Below are 26,503 nucleotides of genomic sequence, written 5' to 3'. Positions count from 1 at the left end.
GCCTCACCACTTAATCAGAGTATTAGTTGTTAACATCATTTTATCCATGTAAAAAATTCATATAAAATAATGGAACCTCTAAAGGAATTGGATACCAATGCTTTGTGTTGCAGAGCAGTAAAGCATCAACTTGCTCCTACAATTCAACAGCTATTGGGATAAATGTAGCAAGTCGAGGTTGCTGGAAACTTGGGACCACCATTGAACTGAACTTTGCACCGTGATACAAGAAGCTACTCAAGCGGGGGGAGTAAATAGGAATGTTGTATTAGTAGGGGACAGCATAGTCAGGGGGATAGACACAGTTCTCTGTAGCTGAGATTGAGAGTCCAGAAGGCCTGCCCGGCGCCAGCGTTTGGGACATCTGCTTATGTCCAAAACCGAGAACTCAATACTACAGAAAGCCGAGAGAAGTGTAGGAAGTGGAGGGGTGAAATCAAAAAGGAAATTAGGAAAGCAAAGAGAGGGCATGAAAGAATATTGGCAAGCAAAATCAAGGTGAACCCAAAGATGTTTTATCAATACTCTAAGAGTAAGAGGATAACTAAGGAGAGAGTAGGGTCCATAAAAGACCAAAAAGGTAACCTATGTGTAGGGGCGGAAGATGTTGGTATTGTTCTTAATGAATACTTTGCATCTGTCTTCACATAAGAGGGGGACGATGCAGATATTGTAGTTGAGGAGGAGGAGTGTGACGTATTGGATTTGATAAACATAGGGGCAGAGGAAGTATTAATGGGATTAGCATCCTTGAACGTTGATAAATTACCAGGGCTGGATGAAATGTACCCCAGGCTGTTAAAAGAAGCAAGAGAAGAAATAGCGGAAGGTCTGACCATCATTTTCCAGTCCTCACTGGATACAGGTGTGGTGCCAGAGGCTTGGAGAACAGCTAACGTTGTACCTCTGTTTAAAAAGGGAGTGAGGGATAGACCAAATAATTACAGGCCAGTCAGTCTAAGTTCAGTAGTGGGCAAAGTATTAAAATCTATTCTGAGACGCAGGATAAACTGTCACTTAGAAAGGCACAGGTTAATCAAGGATAGTCAGCATGGATTTGTTAAGGGAAGGTCTTGTTTGACCAACTTGATCGAATTTTTTGAAGAAGTAACAAGGAAGATAGATGAGGGTAATGATGTGGTGTACGTGGATTTTAGCAAAGCTTTTGGCAAGGTCCCATGTGGCAGACTGGTTAAAAAAATAAAAACCCATGGGATCCAGGGAAATGCAGCAAGGTGGATACAAAATTGGCTCAGTGGCAGGAAACAAAGGGTAATTGTTGATGGGTGTTTTAGTGACTGGTGGGCTGTTTCTAGTGGCGTTCCGCAGGGCTCAGTACTGGGACCCCTGCTTTTTGTGGTATATATTTACGACTTGGACGTAAATGTAGGGGGCATGATCAAGAAGTTTGAAGACAACACAAAGATTGGCCATGTGGTAGATAGTGAGAAGGATAGACTGCAGGAAGATATTGGTGGTCTGGTCAGATGGGCAGAAAAGTGGCAAATGGAATTCAACCTGGAGAAGTGTGAGGTGATGCATTCGGGGAGGTCAAACAAGGCAAAGGAATACACGATTCATGGGAAAATACTGAGAAGTGTAGAGGAAGTGAGGGGTCTTGGAGTGTATGTCCACAGATCCCTGAAGGTAGCAGGACAGGTCGATAAGGTGGTTAAGAAGGCATATGGAATCCTTTCCTTTATTAGCCGAGGTATAAAATATAAGAGCAGGAAGATTATGCTGGAACTGTATAACTCATTGGTTAGGCTACATTTTGAGTACTGTGTGCAGTTCTGATCACCTTATTACAGAAAGGATGTAATTGCACTAGAGAGGGTACAGAGAAGATTTATGAGATGTTGCCAGGACTGGAAAAATGCAGCTATGAGGAAAGATTGGAAAGGCTGGGGTTGTTCTCCTTGGAACAGAGAAGGCTGAGGGGAGATCTGATTGAAATGTACAAAATTTTGAGGGGCCTGGATAGAGTGGAGGTGAAGGGCCTATTTAGCAGAGAGGTCAGTGATTAGGGGGCATAGATTTAAAGTGATTGGTAGAAAAATTAGAGGGGAGTTGAGGAAAAACCTTTTCACCCAGAGGGTGGTGGGGGTCTGGAACTCACTGTCTGAAAGGGTAGTTCAGGCAGAAACCCTCAACTCATTCAAAAGGAGTCTGGATATGCACCTCAAGTGCTGTAATCTGCAGGGCTACTGACCAAATGCTGAAAGGTGGGATTAGAATGGGTGGATCGGTTTTCAGCCGGCACAGACACGATGGGAAAAATGATCGCTTTCTGTGCCTTAAACTTTCTATGATCTGCTCTGGGTTGGAGAGGGACTTGCAGTGGGAGGGGCAGGATCCAGTTGTCATGGTTCACATGGGTACCAATGACATAGATAGGACTAGGAAAGAGGTTCTGTATAGGGAATATGAGTAGCTAGGGGCTAAATTAAAATGTAGAATCTCTGGATTATTGCCTGAACCACAAGCAAATTGGCATAGGGTAAATAAGATTAGAGAGATGAATGCGTGGCTCAAAGACGGTGTGGGAGAAATGAGTTTCGGTTAATGAGGCACTGGCACTAGTACTGGGGAAAGTGGGAGCTGTACTGTTGGGACGGTCTTCACCTGAACAGTGCATGGACCAGTGTTCTGGCGAGCCCTTAATGAGGGCTGTAGAGAGGGTTTTTAAAATAAATCGTGGGGGGAACGGATCATGTGAGCGGAGATGCGGTAAATTAAAGGGAAACGACAAGGTGATAGAGCAGGGTAGCGATTTGGGTAATGATAACCACAGTGGCAGGAAAGGACAGAGCATACAAACTTAAGAGTGCACCAGCAGATAAGGCCAGAGACTGCAGAAGTGGTAAAAAATAGAGTTAAAGGCTCTGTATCTGTATGCAGCATTTGTAACAAAATAAATGAATTGTTAGCACTGATAGAAACAAATATGTATGCTCTGATAGCCATTATGGAGACATGGTCAAAGGTGACCAAGGCTGGGATCTGAATATTGAAGTGTATTTGACATTTCAAAAAGACAGGAAGCTAGGAAAAAGTGGCAGGCTTGCTCTATTAATTAAGGATAACATTAGTACTGTAGTAATAGTACATTAGTACAGAGATGACCTTAGCTCGAAAGAGCAAGATGTAGAATCGTTTGGATACAGTTAAGAAATAGGAAAGTAAGAGGTCACTTGTGGCAGTAGTTTATAGGCCCTCTAACCGTGGTTACACTGTAGGACAGAGTATACAGAAATAAATAAATATGGTATCAAAGAAAGGTACTGCAATAATCATGGGTGACTTTAATCTACATGTAGAATCAGATTGGCAAAGGTGGCCTGGAAAATTAGTTCATAGAGTGTATTCGGGACAATTTCTTAGAGCAGTGTGTTCGAGCGTCAACTAGGGAGCAGGCAATTCTAGACCTGGTAATGTGCAATGAGACAGGATGAATCAATAACCTCATTATAAAGGAGCCTCTAGTTCTGATAGAATTTCAGGTTCACTCTGACTCGTGTTCTAAACCTAAATAAAGGTAGTTACAAAGGTATGAAGGCAGATCGAGCTAAAGTGAACTGGGAAACTAGGTTAAAAGGTAGGACAGTAGAGATGCAGTGTCAGATCTTTAAGGTGATATTTAATAACTCTCAGCAAAGATTTATCCCAGTGAGAAAGAAAGACTTTTTGAGAGGGCTGCATCATCTGTAGTTAAATAAGGAAGTTAAGGATAGTATCAAATTGAAAGAAACACCATATAATTCAGTGAGGATTAGTGGCAAGTCAGAAGATTGGTTAGATTTTAAGTACCAGCAAAGGATGACTAAAAAATAATAAAGAGGGAGAAATTAGAATATGAGAGCAAGCTAGTGAGAAATATAAAAATAGATAGTAAGAGTTTCTATAAGTATTTTAAAAGGAAAAGAGTAACGAAAACAAATGTTGGTCCTCTGGAGAGTGAGTCTGGGGAATTGATAATGGAAAACAGAGAAATGTCGGAAGTGTTAAACAGGTATTTTGTATCTGTTTTCACTGTAGAAGGCTTAGAAAATTTCCCAAAGATACTTGAAATCAAAAGACGAAAGGGACGGGGGAACTTAAAACAACCACCATCAGCAGGGAAAAAGTATTGGGAAAACTATTAGACCTAAAGGCTGACAAGTCCCCAGGACCAGATGGCCTGCATCCGTCTTAAAGGCAGTGGCTGCAGAGATAGCAGAGGCATTGGTTTTAACCTTCCAAAATTCCTTAGATTCTGAGAGGGGCCCAGCAGATTGGAAAATCACAAATGTAACATCTTTATTCAAGAAAGGAGGGAGACAGAAAACAGGAAACTATAGGCCAGTTAACCTTACATCTGTCTGAGGGAAATTTCTAGAATCCATTATGAAGGAGGTTACAGCAGGATACTTAGAAACATGGTTTTGTGAAAAGGAAATCGTATTTAATTAACTTATTAGAGTTTGTTGAGGAAGTAACAAGCAAGATGGATAAAGGGGGACCTGTAGATGTGGTGAACTTGGCTTTCCAAAAGGCATTTGATAAGATGCCACATTTTTTTTTCATTCGTTCTTGGGATGTGGGTGTCGCTTGCTAGGCCAGCATTTATTGCCTATCCATAATTGCCTTTGAGAAGGTGGTGGTGAGCTGCCTTCTTGAACCGCTGCAGTCCATATGGTGTAGGTGCACCTACAGTGCTGTTGGGAAGGGAGTTCCAGGATTTTGACCCAGCGACAGTGAAGGAACAGCAATATAGTTCCAAGTCAGGATGGTGTGTGACTTGGTGGGGAACTTGCAGGTGGTGGTGTTCCCATGCATCTGCTGCCCTTGTCCTTCTAGGTGGTAGAGGTCATGGGTTTGGAAGGTGTTGTCTAAGGAGTTTTGTCTAAGGAGTCTTGGTGCGTTGCTGCAGTGCATCTTGTAGATGGTACACACTGCTGCCGCAGTGCGTTGGTGGTGGAGAGAGTGAATGTTTGTGGATGGGGTGCCAATCAAGCGGGTTGCCTTGTCCTGGATGGTGTCGAGCTTCTTGGGTGTTGTTGGAGCTGCACCCATCCAGGCAAGTGGAAAGTATTCCATAACACTCCTGACTTGTGCCTTGTAGATGGTGGACAGGCTTTGGGAAGTCAGGAGGTGAGTTACTCGCCGCAGGATTCCAAGCCTCTGACCTGCTTTTGTAGCCATGGTATTTATATGGCTACTCCAGTTCAGTTTCTGGTCAGTGGTAACCCCAGGATGTTGATAGTGGGGGATTCAGTGATCGTAATGGCATTGAATGTTAAGGGGAGATGGTTAGATTCTGTCTTGTTTGAGATGGTCATTGCCTGGCACTTGTGTGGCGTGAATGTTACTTGCCACTTATCAGCCTATGCCTGGATATTGTCCCGGTTTTGCTGCATTTCTTCACGGACTGCTTCAGTATCTGAGGAGTCACGAATGGTGCTGAACATTGTGCAATCATCAGAAAACATCCCCACTTCTGATCGTATGATTGAACGAAGTTCATTGATGAAGCAACTGAAGATGGTTGGGCCTGGGACACTACCCTGAGGAACTCCTGCAATGATGTCCTGGAACTGAGATTATTGACCTTCAACAACCACAACCATCTTCCTTTGCGCTAGGTTTGGCTCCAACCAGCAGAAAGTTTTCCCCCTGGTTCCCATTGACTTCAGTTTTGCTAGTGCTCCTTGATGCCATACTTGGTCAAATGCTGCCTTGATGTCAAGGGCAGTCACTCTCACCTCACCTCTGGAGTTCAGCTCTTTTGTCCATGTTTGAACCAAGGCTGTAATGAGGTGAGCAGCTGAGTGGCCCTGGCGAAACCCAAACTGAGCGTCAGTGAGCAGGTTATTGCTAAGCAAGTGCAGCTTTCCACATTGCCAGATAGATGCCAATGTTGTAGCTGTACTGAAACAGCTTGGCTAGTGGCGCAGCAAGTTCTGGAGCATAAGGTCTTCAGTACTATTGCTGGAATGTTGTCAGGGCCCATAGCCTTTGCAGTTTCTAGTTCTTTCAATCGTTTCTTGATATCACACGGAGTGAATCAAATTGGCTGAAGACTGGCATCTGTGATGTTGGGGACTTCAGGAGGAGACTGAGATGAATCATCAACTCGGCACTTCTGCCTGAAGATTGTTGCAAATGCTTCAGCCTTATCGTTTACACTGATGTGCTGGACTCCCCCATCATTGAGGATGGGGATATTTGTGGAGCCACCTCCTCCAGTTGGTTGTTTAATTGTCCACCACCGTTCATGACTGGATGTGGCAGGACTGCAGAGCTTAGATTTGATACGTTGGTTATGGGATCGCTTAGCTTTGTCTATCGCATGCTGCTTACACAGTTTGGCACGCAAGTAGTCATTTTGAGGTATGCCTAGTGCTGCTTCTGGCATGCCCTCCTGCACTCTTCATTGAACCAGGGTTGGTCCCCTGGTTTGATGGTAGTGGTAGAGTGGGGGATATGTTGGGCCATGAGGTTACAAATTGTGATTGAGTACAATTCTGCTGCTGCTCATGGCCCACAGTGCCTCATGGATGCCCAGTTTTGCCTTGCTAGATCTGCTCGAAATGTATCCCATTTAGCAGAGTGGTAGTGTCACACAACACAATGGAGGGTATCCTCAATGTGAAGATGGGATTTTGTCTCCGCAAGGACTGTGTGATGGTCACTCCTACCAGTATTGTCATGGACGGATGCATCTGTGGCAGGCAGATTTGTGAGGACGAGGTCAAGTATATTTTTCCCTCTTGTCGGTTCCCTCACCACTTGCCACAGACCCAGTCTCACAGTTATGTCCTTTAGGACTTGGCCAGATTGGTCAAAAGTGGTGCTCCTGAATCACTCCTGATGATGGACATTGAAGTATGCCACCCAGAGTACATTTTGTGCCCTTACCACCCTCAGTACTTGCTCCAAGTGCTGTTCAACATGCAGGAGTACTGAGTCATCAGCTGAGAGGGGTGGGGGAGGACCATAGGTGGTAATCAGCAGGAGGTTTTCTTGCCCATGTTTGACCTGATGCCATGAGACTTCATGGGGTCTAGAGTTGATGTTGAGGACCCCCAGGGCAACTCCCTCCTAACTATATACCACTGTGCTGCCACCTCTGCTGGGTCTGTCCTGCCGGTGGGATAGGACTTACCCGGGATGGTGATGGCAGTGTCTGGGACATTGTCTCTAAGGTATGATTCCGTGAGTATGACTGTGTCAGGCTGTTGCTTGACTAGTCTGTGGGACAGCTCTCCCACTTTTGCACATGCCCCCAGATGTTAGGAAGGAGGACTTTGCAGGGTCGACAGGGTTGGGTTTGCCGTTGTCATTTCCGTTGCCTAGGGTGGTCCATCCCTTATTGATTTCGTAGTGGTTAGGTACAACTGAGTGGCTTGCTAGGCCATTTCAGAGGGCATGTAAGAGTCAACCACATTGCTGTGGGTCTGGTGTCATGTGTAGGCCAGACCTGCTGTAAGGACAGCAGATTTCCTTCCCTAAAGGACATTTTACATACATCGACAATGGTTTCATGGCCATCACTATTCTAGCTTTTTAATTGCAGATTTTTATTAATTGAATTTAAATTCCACCTTCTGCGGTAGTAGGATTCGAACCCATGTCCCCAGAGCAATACCCTGGGTCTCTGGGTTACTAGTCCAGTGACAATGCCATTACGCCACCACCTCTCCAATATCAAAGATTACTAAACAAAATAAGAGCACATGGTGTAGGGGTAACATATTAGCATGGATAAAGGACTGATTAGCCAACAGGAAGCAGTGAGTAGGGATAAATGGATCTTTTTCAGGTTGGCAAGCTGTAACAATGGAGTGCCACAGGGATTAGTGCTGGGGCCTCAACTATTTACAGTCTGTATCAATGACTTGGATGAAGGGACCAAATGTATGCTAGCTAAATTTGTCGACCCCAAGATAGGTAGGAAAGTAAATTGTCAAGAAGGTTAAGTGAGAGGGCAAACATTTGGTAGATGGAGTATAATGTGGGAAAGTGTGAAGTTGTCCACTTTGGCAGGAAGAATAGAAAAGCAATATATTATTTAAATGAAGAGAATTGCAGAACTCAATGATACAGAGGGATCTGGGTGTCCTGGTACATGAGTCTCAAAACGTTAGTATGCAGGTACAGCAAGTGATTAGGAAGGCAAATGGAATGTTGGCATTTAATGCAAGGGGAATGGAATAAAGAAGTAGGGAAGTTTTACTGTCGCTGTTCATGGCCTTGTTGAGTCCACATCTGGAGTACTGTGTACAGTTTTGGGCTTCTTATTTGAAAAAAGGATATAATTGCATTAGAGGCAGTGCAGAGAAGGTTCACTCGACTCATTCCTGGGATGAAGAACTTATTGTATGAAGAAAGGTTGAAGCTTTACCCATTGGAGTTTCGAAGAATGAGAGGTGATCTTATTGAAACATATAAGATCCTGAGGAGACTTAATAAGGTGGATGCCCAGAAGATGTGGAGTTAAGAGAAAAGAGTGAGCATTGGTCCTATAGAAAGTGAGTCTGGGGGATTGATAAGGAAAAATAAGGAGTTTGCACTTGAATTGAACAGGTATTTTGCATCGGTCTTCACCATAGAGGAAACAAGTAACATCCCAGAAATAGCTGCAAATCAGGAAATGGAAGGGAGGGAGGAACGAAAGAAAATTACAATCACCCAGGAAGTGGTACTGAACAAATTGTTGGAGGTGTGGGCTGACAAGTCCCCGGGTCCTGATGGGCTTCATCCTAGGGTCTTAAAAGAAGTGGCTAGTGAGATAGTTGATGTGTTAGTTTTCATTTTCCAAACTTCCCTAGATTCAGGGAAGGTCCCATTAGATTGGAAAATAGTGAATGTAACTCCTTTATTCAAAAAGGGAGGGAGACAGAAAGCAGGAAACTACAGGCCAGTTAGCTTAACATCTGTCATAGGGAAAATGTTAGAAGTTATTATTAAAGATGTTCTAGCAGTGCACTTAGAAAAATTCAAGGTAATCAGGCAGAATCAACATGGTTTTGTGAAAAGGAAATCATGTTTAACCAATTTATTGGAGTTCTTTGAAGAAGTAACATGTGCTGTGGATAAAGGGGAACCGGTGGATGTACTGTACTTAGATTTTGAGAAGGCATTTGATTAGGTGCCACATCAAAAGTTATTGCAGAAAATAAAAGCTCATGGTGTAGGGGGTAACATTTTAGCATGGATAGAAGATTGGCTAGCTAGCAGGAAACAGAGAGTAGGCATAAATGGGTCATTTTCTGGTTGGCAAGATGTAATGAGTGGTGTGTCACCGGGATCAGAGCTGGAGCCTCAATTTTACAATTTATTTAAATGACTTGGATGAAGGGACTGAAGGTATGGTTGCTAAATTTGCTGATGACACAAAGATAGGTAGGAAAGTAAGTTGTGAAGCGGACATAAGGGGGCTGCAAAGGGATATAGATAGGTTAAGTGAGTGGACAAAGATCTGGCAAATGGAGTATAATGAGGGAAAATGTGAAATTGTCCATTTTGGCAGAAAGAATAAAAAAAAAAGCATATTATCTAAATGGTGAGAGATTGGAGAGCTCTGAGATGCAGAGGGGATCTAGGTGTCCTAGTGCATGAATCGCAAAAGGTTAATATGCAGGTACAGCACATAATTAGGAAAGCTAATAAAATGTTATAATTTATTGCGAGGGGAATTGAATACAAAAGTAGGGAGGCTATGCTTCAGTTATACAGGGCAGTGGTGAGACCACATCTGGAGTACTGTGTACTGTATTAGTCTCCTTATTTAAGAAAGGATGTAAATGTGTTGGAAGCAGTTCAGAGAAAGTTTACTAGACTAATACCTGGAATGGGCGGGTTGTCTTATGAGGAAAGGTTGGACAGGCTAAGCTTGTATCTGCTGTAGTTTAGAAGAGTAAGTGGCGACTTGATTGAAACATATAAGATTCTGAGGGATCTTGACAGGGTGGATGTGGAAAGGATGTTTCCCCTTGTGGGAGAATCTAGAACTAGGGGGTCACTGTTTAAAAATAAGGTGTCGCCCATTTAAGACAGAGATGAGGAGAAATTCTTTCTCTCAGAGGGTCATTGGTTTGTGGAATTCTCTTCCCCAGAAAACAGTGGAGGCTGGGTCATTATTCAAGGCTGAGCTAGATAGATTCTTGATAGAGAAGAGAATCAAGGGTTATGGAGGGCAGACAGGAAAGTGGAGTTGAGACCACAATCAGATCAGCCATGATCTTATTGAATGGCAGAGCAGGCTCGAAGGACCGAATGGCCTACTCCTGTTCCTATGTTCCTGTGCATTAGAGATTGCTATTCTGAAGTTGGCCAGAGTAGACGGAAAAGAGAAGGTTAAGGGGTGACCTGAAAGAGGTCTTTAAGATTATGAAAGGGTTTGATAGGGTAAACGTAGAGAAGATGTTTCTGCTTGCGAGGGAGACCGAAACTAGGCCCATAAATATAAAATAGTCACTAATAAATCAAATAGGGAGTTCAGGAGAAACATCCTTACCCAGAGAATGGTGAGAATGTGAAACTCACTACCACCTGGGGCTGTTAAGGCAAATAGAATAGATGAACTTAAGGGGAAACTCGATAAGGGAGAAAGGAACAGAAGGATACGTTGATTCGATTAGATGGAGTAGAATGTGAGGAGGCTCATGCAGAGCATAAACAAAGGCGTAGAATGGCCTGTTTTGTATTGTAAGTACTATGTAATTCAATGTATTTGGCTACACTGTACTTGACTGAGAGTGGTTGGTGCTGACACTGGCAAGGATTCCATTCCCCAGCGATAACATCTCACACCTTGAGAATATATAACAAAAAAAACTTTAAAAAGAAATCTTGTTTTTTGTAAGGCTATTTCACATCTTAAGGGAGTGGAGATGATCAATTCCAACTTCAACCCATAGACTCCAGTTTTTGTGTGTGTGACCAACAGCAGCTTTGTAGAGTTGCAAGCAAGGTGAACTGGTGCTCAGATATCCTACGAAGTTTAGATAGATGTGCTGATTGTTTTGTCCACTTAAATTCTTGTGAAACTATTTACAGCTCGCAGGACAATCAACAAGTGCAAAACCATTCTTGTTCATTACACTGGGGCAGCTTCTTGTGTTCAAGTGATAGTCCAAGGCATGAAGCTTCATCACACCACGATACCTCTACTGGTGCCACACACTTCTTTGTAGATGAGCTTGGTAAGTGTTCCTTGGAGGTGAATAAATGCAGTTTTGTTCATGGATGGAAACTGATAAAGTTTATAAAAGTTAGGTTGAATGAAAACGTCCCAAGGCACTTCACAGGAGCATTCAGGCAAAATTTGAGAGCGAGCCACATAAGGAGATATTAGGACAGCTCACCAAAAGCCTGGCCCAAGAGGTGGGTTTTAAGGAGTGTCTGAAAAGAGGGGAAAGAGGTGGAGAGGTTTAGGGAGGGATTTCCAGAGCTTAAGGCCAAGGCAGATGAAGGCACAGTTATCAGTGGTGCAGCGATGAAAATTGGGAATGATTAAGAGGCCAAATTGGAAGTGTGCAGAGATCTTGGAGGATTGTACGGATGGGGGAGGTTTCAGAGATAGGGAGGGGCGAGGTCATGGAGGGATTTGAAAAAGGATGAGAATTTTGTAATCGAGGCATTGCCAGACAGTTGGAGGTTAAGTCTGAGATGAAGGGAACGGTTAAATACTGTTATTTCATTCCTAGGGGAGGTAAGGTCATACACATTTGGTCCTGACAGCAGAGGTTTTGAAAATTCATTGGATCATCCTCCAAGTACAGAACATATTCAAAGTTCATGGTAAGTGTGTCTGATTTTCACAATGGTTCCACAATCAAGATACAATTCTGAGATTGGAATATTTTAGATCAATTCAGGGGACTAACAAAGACTTGTATACTGAGTCAGGATAATGTGATAAATTAATCATTGTGCCCTGAGTGTTCTTGTCCACCTCTTAGAAAATGGACAACGGAATGTGTTAAGGACTTGCTAAAGGATGTGAATGATAGTGAGTACCATTGCTTAATTTTCTTCCAAGATTACCAGTTGCCTTTTCTCACTGGCAGAGTGATCAATTGGGGCGGCATGTTGGGTGTTGGTGGTTGGGGCATCGGGGGTGGCCCTCTGTTGGGCACAGGGTGCCTGATCAGGAGGGCCCCTCCCCCCCACCCCAGACCGTCGGAAAGCCGCCTACTTTTAACAGGCGGGTTTTTTCAGGCCTGGGCCGCCTGCTTGCCAACAGTAAAATCCCTGTGGCGGGAGGGACCACTTAAGGGCCTTGATTGGCCTGGGGTGGGTGGGCCGCCCCCCCCCCCCCCACCGGCGCCACTATCCCGCTCCTTGTGGGGGGTGTAAAATTCCAGCCAAAGGGTGGTAGAAGTTTGGAACTCTTTTCCACAAACAGGAATTGATGCTAGATCAAGTGTTAATTTTAAATCTGAGATTGATAGATTTTTGTTAACCAAAGGATTGAAGGGATATGAGACAAAGCTGGGTATCTTTAGCTATTTGTACACCATCTGTTGGCAGTTATGGCATCCATTCTCCTTTCAGAGGGGAATACCTTGCATTTTATCACTGGATGCTTTCCTTAACTTGACTTGCACACATCCCCTTTTTCCCACCCACCCCATTGTAGCATCAGCGTGTAAATTTGACCATCTTTGCATTGGGTTTCTGGATAGGTCCTGTGAGGAATGGAAGTGTACTCAGACTGGGCAGCGTTTTGGTCTGCAATCCCACAGTCCTGTTTTTAGCACCTGTGGCTCAGTTGGTAGCTCGCTCACCTCTGAGTCAGAAGTTTGTGGCTTCGAGTTCCACTACAGAGATGTATGCCCATAATCTAGGCTGACATCCAGAGCGAACCCTGCACTGTCTTTCAAATGATAGGTTAAACCGAGGCCCTGTCTGCCCTCTCAGGTGGACATTAAATATTTCATGGAACCATTTGAAAGAAGAATGAGTGTTCTCCCTGGCCAATATATATCCCTCAACCAGCATTTAAAAACAGATCATCTGGTCATTTTATTTTATTGCTGTTGGTGGGGTCTTGCTGTGTGTAAGTTAGCTGCAGATTAGCTGTTTCCTACCTTACAGCAGCAACTACTCTTCAAAAATACATCATTAGCTGTCAAGCACTTTGGGTGATCCTGAGATTGTGAAAGGGGCTATAGAAATACAAGTCATTCTTTCTTTAACTGTGGCAAACATAGCAAAATACTTGAGGGATGTTTCTATGCTCACCACAGTCACTAGAGGGTGCTGCATCCCCATCATTTCAACTATTTTATCACCGGCACTGTTCTTCACTGCGAACATTGAACAAAATTCCAATCATTCGATGATAAATATTAATGCAGTGTTGTTTAAAATAGTAATTTATTATAACGCAAGTCTCTCCTATTTCTCCTCCCCCCACCACCCCTCTCAGTGTAGAACAGCAATGCGGATGTTCTAGCTGATTTGAAGCCTCCATTGGTGCTGCTCTGAGTTTCTACCTTATCTGCATCACATATAGGTATTTCTGTACCTTCAGTATACGAGATTAAGGAGTGATCTAATTGAGGTGTTTAAGATGATTAAATGATTTAGTAAGGTAGATAGAGAGAAACTATTCCCTCTGGCAGGAGAGTCAAGAACAAGGGGGCCTAACCTTAAAATTGGAGCTAGGCCAATTTTTGTTGGATTGGTATATCAAGAGATGGAGGAAAGATGGGTAAATGGAGTTATGATACTGATTAGCCATGGTCTAATTCAATGGTAGAACAGACTCAAGGGGCTGAATAGCCTCTTCATCTTCTGATATACTGCAAGCAATGGGATCTTGTGCCCTGGCTGGTTATAGGCTGCCTTTGCTTTGGCTTTTGAAATCTTTAGCAATCCTTACCTGTTGGTTAAAATTCAAACCCAAGTTCTAAAGAATCCTACTATCCAGTCCCAATGCTACTGAGCTGAACTTTTGCCATGGAGGCGGAAAATGGGAGATGTGTTTGTTTTTGGGTCAGAAACCCACCTCCAGTGGGAAGCCTTAATTGGTATGGAGATGTGTTTCCTGCCCACTTATCGCCAGTGGGGGTGGGAACGGAGGCAGATCAGATGAAGTGTGGGGATTCATTTAGAAGCCCCATGGCAGCCATCACTGAGGCTGCTGGTTGTCCTGAGACAGAGATCTGTGGTTTGGGCCAAAAAGCCTTCCACTTCACCAGAGGTGTCACAGGAGAGCCGGAGGACAGGACAGACCCTCGCTTCATTGCTGCCAACCTGGATCTAATGCTGGAGGCTGTGAGGAAGAGGAAGGAGGTCCTCTTCCTAGAGGGTAACAGGAGGACGCCACCTCATTGTGCACCTCTCAATTCAGCATCTTCTCCCTCTGCCTCCTTTCCTCCTCCTCTCATATCTCCTCCTCTTGCTCCTCCCCGATAAGCTGTCTCCTTCCAGGGCCTACCTTCGTCAAGGCCCACATCTGTCTGCAGGGCCATGTTATGGAGAGCACAGCAAACCACCACAATGACCAAGACGCTTGCAGGGTGTTATTGGAGGGTGTCACCAGGCCCCAGAATCGCATTTTCAGAAGCCCGATGGCCTGCTCCATAGTTGTTCTACTGAGCAGGTTGCATTGGTTGTTTCACCTCTTGCCTCTGTGCCATCTCTTCAAGGGATCCTGTCCCTCAGGATCAAGCCATGCACTTTGGAGGTTGGAGTGAAGATCTGAGTCAGCCTGGACTGGCGGATGATGAAGGAGTCATGGCAGCTGGCAGGAAAGCGAGCGCACACATAGAGGAAGCTGTTGTGGTCACAGACCAGTTGGACGTAAATGGAGTGGAAGCCCTTCTTATTGATGGATCTCACTGGCTAGTCGCTGGGTGCCTTGAGGGCCACATGGCTGCAATCGATGATGCCCTGCACCTGGGGAAATCCAGCGATAGAGGCGAACCCAGTGCCCTCTGTCCCTGTGAGGCCATGTCTGTCATTAAATGAATTTTCTGTCCAGCTCTGGCAAAGAGGGCATCAGTGACCAGCGCAATGCCAAGGCGTGCAGCCATTTTTGAGATGCCACTCAGGTCCGCAAATGATACTTGGAAGGAGCCAGAAGTGAAGAAGTTCAAGGCCACAGTGATTGGTATGGAGGTGGGTTTCCCCTTACCAAGTGCCCAGTTCCCCTTTGCCCTGCTGATCTCTTTATGGAGCTGGAGTGGTGCCCTGGGGCAGCCATGACTGGCTCTCCACTCTTTACCCGCCTCCCTTCAGCTGGTTTGTTTCTGAAGGTGTGGGTAACCCCTTTACAAATTTGAACTTCACCTTTTGACAAGCTCCTAACAAGCTTTTGAACAGTGTTAATTGGCCGTAATTTGGGAGAAGAGTGGAATTCCTGTCCTGCCCTCCCCTGCCTTGGTGAACATTGCTGCCACCAGAAACGATGTCTTGAAATTGACACGCTGCCAGGTGTCAGTATTTTTGGGGGCCCCACTCTGTTCCCGACTTTAGGGAACCCCAAAAATTCAGCCCACTGTCTCTCTTTTTAAATGTTAATAAACTAGAACATTTCATTTACTCTTTGTAAAGGAACATTTTAGCTACATACGGAAAAGAAAAGAAAAGCGTGCATTTCTGCAGAAAGGATGTTCCAAAGTGCTTAACAGCCAATGAAGTACTTTTTTGAAGGGTAGTCACTGTTGTAAAGTCAGAAACACAGCAGCCGATTTGTGCACAGCAAGGTCCTACAAACATCAGTGAAATAATGACCAGATGGTCTTTTAATACAAAAGAAAAATACTGTAGATGCTGGAAATTCGAAAGAAAAACAGAAAATGCTGGAAATACTTATCAGGTTTGGCAGCATCTGTGGAGAGAGAAACAGAGTTAACATTTCAGGTCGATGACCCTTCATCAGAACTGGGAAAAGTTAGAAATGTAATAGGTTTTAAGTAGGAATGGCAGCTGTTCATTCTGCCATTCACATCTCCTCTGGACACGTCTTTGTCTCTTTACTTTTCCCGTTACTACTCCCTTTGGCTCTACTGCACCAATTTAATGTCTCCCATCTTCCGCCCTATCTCAGACTTTCCCTTTTGTTCTTTTTCCATCCTCTCCTATTTGACTAACTTAAAATCTATGACCTTTCTAACTTTTCCCAGTTCTGATGAAGGGTAGTCGACCTGAAACGTTAACTCTGCGCAGATGCTGCCAGACCACCTGAGTATTTCCAGCATTTTCTAATTAATTTAATCTATTTTAATGTTAATTGAGAGATAAATATTGGCCAGGACCCACAGTTCCCAAAGATTGTCTTAAAAATAGCAAATGACTACTACTTGAAAACATGGCTCAGTTTATACTGCTTGTTGCTAAGTGACCCATCCTAGTCATGTGCGGGGAAGCAAAATACCACCGGTCATTCCCAACAGCCACTCTTGGGGTGGTTACCCTGTGAAATGTACAGCATATGTCTCTTTAAGATGTGGCGCTCTTTCCTGTTTATATTATGGACTACCAGGATATGACCTTGACCAGTCATTGTTAGGAGTGGGGGAAATGTTGTGAGGAAAGGTGTGATCACAGTTCTCCTAAACTGCGAGACAAATGTAGAAGATTTCAAAATCATAAGGGGTTGTGATATAGTAGATGAGGAGAAACTGTTTCCACTGACTGGAGAGTTGGTAACCAGAGGGGCATGGATTTAAAATAATTGGCACAAGTACCAGAGGCAACATGAGGAAACATATTTTTATGCAGTGCGTTGTTGTGATCTGGAATGCACTGCCTGACAGGGTGCTGGAGGCAGATTCAACAGTAACTTCCAAAGGGAATTGGATGAATACTTGAATAGGAAAATTTTTGCAGGGGCTTTTGGGAATGAACAGGGGAGCAGGAATAATTGGATTGCTATTCAAAATGCTGGCACAGGCACGATGGACTGAATGGCCTCCTGCTGCTCGATATCATTCTATGATTCTAAATATAAGAATCTGTCCTTTCCAGCAGAGCTCTTGGTTCTCCCTGCTCTGCTAACTGTTATTTGCCTTTTTACTGATGTATTCTCTATTCTGCTGCTACCTCTCTTAACCATTCTGCTGTGTTACTCAACATGAGGCAGTTTACTATCCTTATAAGCAGGATCAACAATGAGCCTTATGATTCTGTAGGGACACTGGAGAATTGTGAGCTCCACAAAGTTACGTCCTGATAATGATTGCCTCGATAATACTGTGCTTTATTTTTCTGTTCTGTAATTAAATGTAATATGTAAATGCTGTTAATTAAAAAATGAGTGTGGCTTTAAATGGCGATGGGCCTTTCATATGTGGTTAGCAGAGGAACTCCAGGTAGCAGCACTTGTCACATGTTTTTCACTGCAGGGATCATCAGTCCCACTCTCCCAGTTACCTTTCAGGAGATGGACACATTGGGGTAGAGAGAACGACAGATCAGTCACCCCATCAACAGCAGCCAGTCATATTGCAGAGAATGCGAAGGAGAAGATATTCAGAAGCGCGTCAGGTAGGTGCATCACCCTCATCTACAAGCGGAAGGGGGAGAGGGCAGAAATCAGAAATTGGCAGCCCATCTCACTGCTTAATGTTGACTACAAGATTCTGTCCAAAGTCATAGCCAGTTGAGTCAAGTCTGCTCTGGAGTAGGTGATCCACCCTGATCGGACCTGTACTGTACCCAGCAGGAAGATCTCTGATAGAATCGCACTACTCAGGGATACGATCGCCTATGTACGGGACAGGAGGGTGGACACCTGCCTCACCAGCCTGGACCAGGAGAAGGCTTTTGACAGGATATCGCACACCTACATGATAGACGCGCTTTCCAAAATGGGGTTTGGGGAGGGAATCTGCAATTGGATCAAACTGCTCTACACAAACATCAGTAGTGCAGTCTCAATCAATGGGTGGGAATCGGAAAGTTTCCCGATCCAATCTGGAGTCAGACGGGGCTGTCCTCTCTCCCCTGTCTTGTTTGTTTGCTGTATTGAACCCTTTGCTGAGTCTATTCGGAAGGATGCGAGCATTAGAGGGGTGACAATCCCAGGCAGTGGAGGCACTCAGGTTAAAACCTCCCTGTACATGGATGACGTCACCGTCTTCTGCTCGGATCCGCTGTCCGTTCGCAGACTGATGAGCATCTGTGACCAGTTCGAACTGGCCTCGGGAGCCAAAGTTAACCACGGCAAGAGCGAGACCATGTTCCTTGGGAACTGGGCTGACCGATCCTTTGTCCCCTACACCGTCAGGTCAGACTACCTGAGGGTGCTAGGGATATGGTTCGGAAGGGCCAGGGCATGTACCAAAGCCTGGAAGGAGTGAGTAGCCAGGGTACACCACAAGCTGAGCATGTGGGGGCAGTGATCCCTCTCCATTGTGGGTAAGAACCTGGTCATCAGGTGCGAGGCGCTCACGTTGTTGCTGTACGTGGCGCAGGTCTGGCCCATACCCCACTCCTGCGCTGTGGCGGTCACCCGAGCCATTTTCCGCTTCATCGGAGGATCCAAAATGGACCGGGTCCGGAGGGACACGATGTTCAAACCTCTGGATAAGGGCAGGAAAAATGTACCCAACATCGCCCTCATCCTGATGACTACCTTCGTGTGCGGCTGCATCAAGCTGTGTGTTGACCTCCAGTACGCAAACTCCAAGTGTCACTAAGTGCTGAGGTTCTATCTGTCTCTGGTATTGCGAAGGATGGGCCTGGTCACATTGCCGCGGAACGCTCCATCCAGTTGGACTGTGCCGTACCACCTATCCTTCGTGGAACAGTTTCTGCAGAAAAACACCTTTGACCACCGATTCATCAGGCAGTGGTCTGCACGGAATGTCCTCAAGGCCTTACGGGAAAAGGAGACGATGGATCCTGTCGGATGGTTCCCCAAGCAGACCGTCAAAGTCATTTGGCGGAATGCCTCATCACCAGAACTTTCAAACAAGCACCTAGACATGGCTTGGCTGGTGGTGAGAAGAGCCCTCCCCATCAGATCCTTCCTGCACGCCCGAAGTCTCACCCTCTCCGCACAATGCCCTCGTGTTGGCTGTGGTGGGGAAGAGACGGTTGCCCACCTCCTCCTGGAATGTGTCTTTGCAAAGCAGGTGTGGAAAGAGATGCAGTGGTTTTTGTTGAGGTTCATCCCAAGCAGCTCTGTAACACAGGAGTCTGTGCTCTACGAGCGTTCCCAGGGACGCACACCGAGATAAACATCAACTGCTGCTGGAGGACTATCAATTCAGTGAAAGACATCCTTTGGTCTGCCCGAAACTTGCTGGTCTTCCAGCGCAAAGAGTTGTCCACGACCGAATGTTGCAGACTGGCACATTCCAAGGTCCAGGACTACGTGCTGAGGGACGCACTAAAGCTTGGGGCAGCCGCAGCAAAGGCTCAATGGGGAAAGACCACAGTGTAAGGTCCCCCCACCAAGCTGAACTGAGGGGCTGGATCCATGGGAAACCCCTCGAACTGGATTGGGAATATTTTGTGTGCTGTAAAATGCAAAAATGTATATGGCATGAGAAATGAAATGGAAGGGTTGTGAGGCAACTCATGATTGTATTGAAGGAAACTGACCTCCTTTGCACTGTTTGTAATTTTTGACTTGGTGCTGTTTGGAACTGTTTTGTCATGTATTTTTCACAGATTTTTATGAATAAAGTATATTTTGGAAATTAAAAAAAGGTAGGTGATGGGGCCACTCTGAAATAAGTGGCAAGTATCTCTTGGTGTCAAAATGAAATAACCAAAGAAAGGTTGCATACCCCAAATGAAGATATGCACATGGACATTGTCTTGCCAGCATATTTCACAAGAACACAAGAATAGGAGCAGGGGTAGGCTATATGGCCCATTGAGATGGCTCTGCCATTCATACCAATCATAGCTGATCTTAGGATTCAATTCCACTTTCCTGCCTGCTCTCTATAGCCCTTGATTCCATGAGAGACCAAATATCTCTCTATTCCAGCCTTCAATGTATTCAACGATGGCGCATCCACAACACTCGGGTAGAGAATTCCAAAGATTCACAACCCTTTGAGTGAAGTAATTTCTCCTCATCTCAGTCCTGAGACTGAGCCCCTGTGTTTTAGATTCCCCGACCAGCAGAAATAATCTCTGTGTCTACCCTATTTAGCCCCTTTAGAATCTTATATGTTTCAATGAGATCACCTCTCATTCTTCCAAACTCCAGAGAATACAGGCCCAATTTACTCAGCCTCTCATCATCGAACAACTCCCTCATTCCAGGGACCAATCTAGCAAACCTTTGCTGCACTGCCTCTAATGCAAGTATATCCTTTCTTAAATGTGGAGACCAAAACTGCACACAGTATTCCAGATGTGGTCTCACCAAAACCCTGTACAATTGTAGCAATATTTCCTTATTCCTGTACTCCAATCCCCTTGCAATAAAGGCCAACGTGCTATTTGTCTTCCTAATTGCTTGCTGTACCTGCATGTTAACTATCTGCGTTCCTTTCACAAGCACACACAAGTCTCTTTGAACATCAACACTTGCAGGTTTCACACCTTTTAAAAAATATTCTGCTTTTCTATTCTTATGACCAAAGTGCATAACTTGACACTTCCCTACACTATACTCCATCTGCCATCTTGTTGCACACTCGAGTAATCTGTCTATATCTCTTCGCAGTATCTCTGTGTCCTTCCCACAGCTTACCTTTCTACCTACCTTTGTATCATCAGCAAACTTAGGTAGATTACTCTCTACCTCTTCATCTAAGTCATTAATATAGATTAGAAATAGCTGAGGCCCCAGCACTGATCCTTCCAGCAGTCCACTATTTACTGCCTGCCAACTTGAAAATGCCCCGTTTATGCCCACTCATTGCTTCCTGTCTGTTAACTAGTCATCTATCCATGCCAATATATTAACCTCAACTCCATGAGCCCTTAGCTTGCCTATTAACCTTTTGTGTGGCACCTTATCGAATGCCTTTTGGAAATCCAGGTATACTACATCTACTGGTTATCCTTTATCTACTAGTTACATCCTCAAAAAAACTTTAATAAATTTTTCAAATAGGATTTCCCTTTAGTAAAACCATGTTGACTTGTTCTAATTATTACGACCAGGTGAGCAATGTGTCTAGGGGTCTTGTGCTGTCTTTACCTGGTCTTATTGTAGCGGGGTTTAATTTTTTTTACACACTGTGTTTTGAGCTCCCCATTTTGTGAATTCTTGTTCGCAGTTTCCAATTTTAAGGCAAAGAAATGAGCACAAACGGGCTTTCTTTGGTTTAAAGCAGAAAGATGAAATTTATTAAACTTTAAACTTAAGCTCTAATACGGTTCCCGCCTGCGGATATGCGACACGCCCATGCTAGCATGCACACGCAATATAAACATGCAGATAGCGATAGAAAAGAGCAGAAGAAAAGATAAGTAGAACCGTCGAAGGCAATATCTTGTTACTGTTTCTCAAGCTTGCTGTAGTCCTTGATTGAAGATATGGTCTTGCGTTTCGTTGGGGCCCAGTAGTCTTCTTAAAACCTTGTTCAGGTAGGAAACCTTTCTCTCTTTGAGTTTACGTGTCTTCACAAGATTCAGTTCCGTGGGAAAAGATGAAGGCAGGCAGACAGGAGAGGAGATGTTCTCAGTTCATGAGCACACGGTGTTCTGAGTTCAAATCCTTTGTTGAAAGTTCAAATTCAAAAACTCCATCCAGATAGTCATGTGACTAAAACTGGTTTGACCACTTCTGTGTATTGGAGAAGCAACTGCTGGGTCTCCACTGTTCCAACATTGTCTGGTACTATGCAAATGTCCTTCCAGTCAGGGCCTATCTTGATCTCCCTGATCCATGCAAAGACTTTTGGCTTCAGGGGATGGGTGGTTCCCTTTTCCTCTGAATGTGGGGGAGGAGTCTCTGTTACTCTCCCCGTTGTTCTCTGGGGCACTTCTACCTGCAGGTATTTGTGCAGACTTAACTGCATTCTCCTGTGACACTTCGACTAGGTGAGGCATCTCCCTCATGGTTTCTCTGCCCCCTAGAGGTCTCTCTTTGTCTCTGCAGGTTCTTGTAAATGTTGTTAGCAACTCTGGTGGGGTGCTTCTAGAGTCTGCATTCACATAGGGGTCTAACTTTTCACATTTTTCGGGGTTGATTGACCAGACAGTAGGGGTTTTCATCCGGGATTCTTCCCGGAGTTCCTTTAACCTGCTCTCTGGGTCACTTTTTCCTCTTCTCTTTCTAAACTTTTGCCAGCCATGTGCCTTCCTGTGCCCTTTTGTTATCGGCGGGGGTCCCTTACAGTTCACCTGCCCTCTTCTGGACTTAGGGGTGCAGGTTTCCCCTCAACCTGGCACATGTGGCATCTTCTGCAGTACTCCACCACATACTTGTGGAGTTTTGGCCAATCAAACTGCTGTCTTATGCGGGCTTTGTTCTTTTGTATACCAGCATGTACAGCCACTGTAGTCTCATGGGCCCTTCTTACTATTTCTCCCCAATACCTCTGTGGCACCACTAACTGGTGAACTACTGTCCACTCCTTGCCCTCAGGTCTGTGAGGAGAACTCCATTTCCTCATCAGTACCTCATTCTTTAAAAAGTAGCAGTCTGGGACTTCCTGTGCTTCACTTTCAGTCTGGGCAGCCTTTGCTAACTCTCGCAATACTTGGTCGGCTCGCTGAGCCTCATCTAGGGAAAATCCATTTAATTCATTCCCTGGGTCTCCTAACTTTCCAAAGAAAGTCTCGGACAGGCAGACCTCATGGTCATTTGCCTGTAGTGTCAATGCAGTCTCCTCTGGGGGAGCAGGTTTGATCATGACCTGATCTACCACACACTCAGGGACTCTGGAAGAGACTGTTTCTTGCCACCACCCTGTCTCTCTGACCTCCTGTGGTCTTTCTTTCACTACTGGGGGGAGCTACCACCTTCACCCCTGCCAATCATTACCTAGGAGCAGGTCAATCCCGTCCACAGACAAACTAGGGACAATCCCTACAGTCACTAGTCCCAAAGCTAGGCTGCACTCCAGGTGCACACGGTGTACAGGTACAGGCATATACCGCCCTCCAATACCATTCACCATCATTTTGGTGTTCACTGCACTCTCTGAGGGAAAGGTCAGGCCTTTTCCCAGTAAAAAGGATCTGGTGGCCCCTGTGTCTCTGAGAATCACTCTGGGCTTGCTTGCCCCACTCGAGGGATATGGGGTTACTTTCCCTTCAAATAAAAAATCCTGATAACCTTCCAGAATCCTGTTAACTTCCTGCATTGGCCGTGCTATGCTTCCTGGCTTGCACCCTTACTGCAGTCAAAGCCACAGCCCGTTCCATGTTTTCCATCAGGCCCTCGTCTTCACTGAGTGGGTGTGCCCTGATTAACCTGACCGGTTTCCACTTTAATTTCCAGCAGTCAGCTTTTAAATGCCCTGCCTTGTTACAATGGAAGCACACAGGTCTTGAGGTCTCACTGTTGCTCACAGCACCTTCCTTTTTGGCTAGAGGAGTGCCCCCTGTGTCTCCTGGCTGGCTTTCTGGCTGAGGTTTTGTTTTTCAAAGGAATGTATTTTTGTTTAGCATTTTGAATTGTTCCTTTGAAGATTTCCCACTTTCATTTACCACCATACCTTTTAGACTATTTACCTAATTTACCTTAGCCAGTTCTCCCTTCATGTCTACGTAATTGGCTTTGTTTAAGTTTAAGATTCTTGTTTGTGATTGGAGCATGTCATTTTCAAACTTAACATAGAATTCAATGGTATTATGATCACTGTTTCCCAGTGGATCTTTTACGATGACATTTGTCAAGAAAACACTGTGTCAAGTGAGAAATATGAATTCATCGATTGGAAACTTAACATTAGACTTTTAATGGAGAAAATCCTACAGTTAACTTTTTAAAAAACTGACAGCCAAGATGGCCACTGCAATTTGCATCTGAAACACCTTTGTACATTCCAAGGCTCAACCGGAGCCAGAAGTCTGAGAAGCCCTGGACCCAGAACAATGGCTTGCTCTAAGTAATTGAATTACTCGGGATTGCTTCATTAGGATGGTAGTCAAGGCAATTCTGACACAGTGACATGGAAAGAGCAAACCCCTCCAAGTGTAAATATTGGCATCCTGGGGCCTGAGGAGCCAATTCTGAACCTTGTATCTCATTAGAAGGTTCCAGGGAATACTCTGAGGCAGTCATGTGACCATCTGCCTATCTCTGAAAATACTGTAAGTTTTGTTACGCAGACAAGAAAGAAGCAGTAACTGAAACTGAAGCAGCAGAGAAGGCTGTGTGCCTCCCTTTCTCTCTTTCTCTCCCTCCAGAAAACATCAAGTTTGAAAACCGTCTGCAATGGTGGACCTTCCAAACCTACAAACTGCTACATCCAGAGACCAGCGTAAGAGAGCCACCAATTCTGCCTCCTAGACAACCCTGAGCAAAGTGGGCCAGCACAAAGTGTACTTTGACCAGCCAAAGACTTCAAGAATACAACTCCAGCTGGAAGACCACTGAATCATCCAACCTCAGACTGTGTATTTAACTTTTATTTATTCTGGACTTTAATCCAACCAAAAAACCTACTTTCTACTTTGTAGTGTGTGTGTGTGTTCATGTGTGTGTTCCTCGTGTGAATGTGTAGCTTTTTTTTATTATTTTAGATTGGGTTTAGCTTGTTGAATATAATAAACTTACCTCTTTCCTGTTTAAACTCAAAAAAACCTGTCCGATTGGTTCTTTCACGATCACAGTAAAGGTAAAAGGTAAAACACTCACTGAGGTATTAAGCACAACCACTGTTTAAAAAGGAATAAACTCTGTTGCAGTCAAATAAATGGAAGGGCAAGAGGGGCGACTGTGACCCCCTCCTCACCTGGCCAAATCACATTGTTAATTAAACCTGTTTCATTACACAGTACTAGATCTAAGATGGCTTTATTAGTATTTCAGAATGCTAAGAATTACAACATGCTTTTCACAACTTGAGATATATATTCCCAACTTTAAAAATAATTCATTAAAGCTAAAATACTGCAGATGCTGAAAATCTGAAATACAAACACAGCAGGTCAGACATTGAAACCTTAACTCTGTTCCTCTCTCGCAGATGCTGCCTGGCCAGCTGAGTGTTTCCAGCATTTTTATTTTTTAAATATCCTTTGTTTAATTACACATTTCATTACAAAAGGCATAAACTGAATGAGTTAACTATTGGTAAGCAAGTGTGTTAATCAATGTGAGCTCCTTGGCTTAGCATCACTTCCTGCATAACCAGGTCCTACTGCCTGATATGCTCCTCCTCATTGTGTTAAAATAAATACTCCTACTGCTCTTAACGACATTATTTCTCAAGACTCCTGCACTATGGAATTCCTTTTTTGTCATTCCTTCCCCCTGCAATCTCCTGTCTTTTGACATCACCTAATCACTCTTTGGGGATTATTGCACCATAGTGTGAAAAAGGTAATACAGAATTGACAGCACATTCTGCATCTCTCCCCATTTCACAGCCAATCGATATATAAAATGGGGAGAGATGTAAAAAGGGCTGTCAACTCGCTTTCACCCATTCCAAACAATTGTACAAAGTCAAGATGCACCCCCATGTAATTATTTGACACATGTCTTCTGCACTGTTCTTCTGAACACTAATTATGTCCTGTACCTCACAGCTCCTTCATTTTCTCGACCAGAAAAATCAAACGTTCTCAAGTCAGCAGTTTTATTTTTTCCAGTCAATTGTGGGTTTGCGACATTTGGAACCCCATCACCACATTTAGGAATCTTCAAACTAAGTTGCTAAGGAATTCTGTTTGCCTGATATGGCCTCTCTCTCCCAGAGGGCTCCACCCCACTTAGCTAAGCTTCAAGAACTTAGATTAGCAACAGTTGAGGCTTAAGGATCCTCAAGTAATTGCAACAATAACTTGCATTTATATAGTGCCTTTATCATAGTGATGTGTCCCAAGACACTGAACAGGAGCAATATCAAGCAATATTTACACCGAACCACATGAGGAGATATTAGGACCAGTGACCAAAAGCTTGCTAAAAAAGGTGGGCTTTAAGGAATGTCATATAGGATTAGCAAGAGATGAAAGGGTGGAGAGGTTTAGGGAGGGAATTCCAGAACCTAGGGCCTTGGCAGCTGAAGGAATGGCTGCCAATAATGGAGCGAAGGGATCAGATGACGAGCAGTAGGCCAGAATTGGAGGAGTGCAGAGATCTCAGAGGGTTGTAGGGCTGGAAGAGGTTACAGAGATAGGGAGGGATGAGGATAATGCAAGTGATTAACCAGTTAAAATCCTGCACTTTACCAGCACAAAGCACTGGTAACTAGGATCTCTACTCATCAGGGCATTGACTTATCTGGAGTCAAAGGGGAAGAACACTAACTTCCAGCCATACAGATCGACCCCTCTAGGACCTGCTGGGATAAGGATCAATTCTGTTCCTATCACCCAACTAGACCCCGAACAGTCCCTTTACCCATCTTCTCCCCACAGGAGTATAGGAACAAGCTAGTTAGTAGATCTGGGTGAGCAGCACAAGACA

At 44.5% G+C, this 26,503-nt stretch overlaps 1 protein-coding gene across 1 annotated transcript in view; it reads left to right on the top strand.

The window, feature by feature from the left end:
- The window catches only part of LOC137366750 (pecanex-like protein 1), a 329,693-nt gene that overhangs the window by 103,530 nt on the left and 199,660 nt on the right, over positions 1–26,503 (top strand). Inside the window, exons 7-9 of the mRNA XM_068028407.1 lie at positions 11,044–11,189; positions 11,694–11,787; positions 17,346–17,487. Of these exons, the coding sequence (XP_067884508.1) occupies positions 11,044–11,189; positions 11,694–11,787; positions 17,346–17,487 (382 nt within the window). The remainder of the gene's footprint in view (positions 1–11,043; positions 11,190–11,693; positions 11,788–17,345; positions 17,488–26,503) is intronic.

Source organism: Heterodontus francisci, chromosome 3 (genome assembly GCF_036365525.1).
Source record: "Heterodontus francisci isolate sHetFra1 chromosome 3, sHetFra1.hap1, whole genome shotgun sequence".
Taxonomy (NCBI): Eukaryota; Metazoa; Chordata; class Chondrichthyes; order Heterodontiformes; family Heterodontidae; genus Heterodontus; species Heterodontus francisci.
This window is presented reverse-complemented; position numbering and strand designations above follow the sequence as displayed.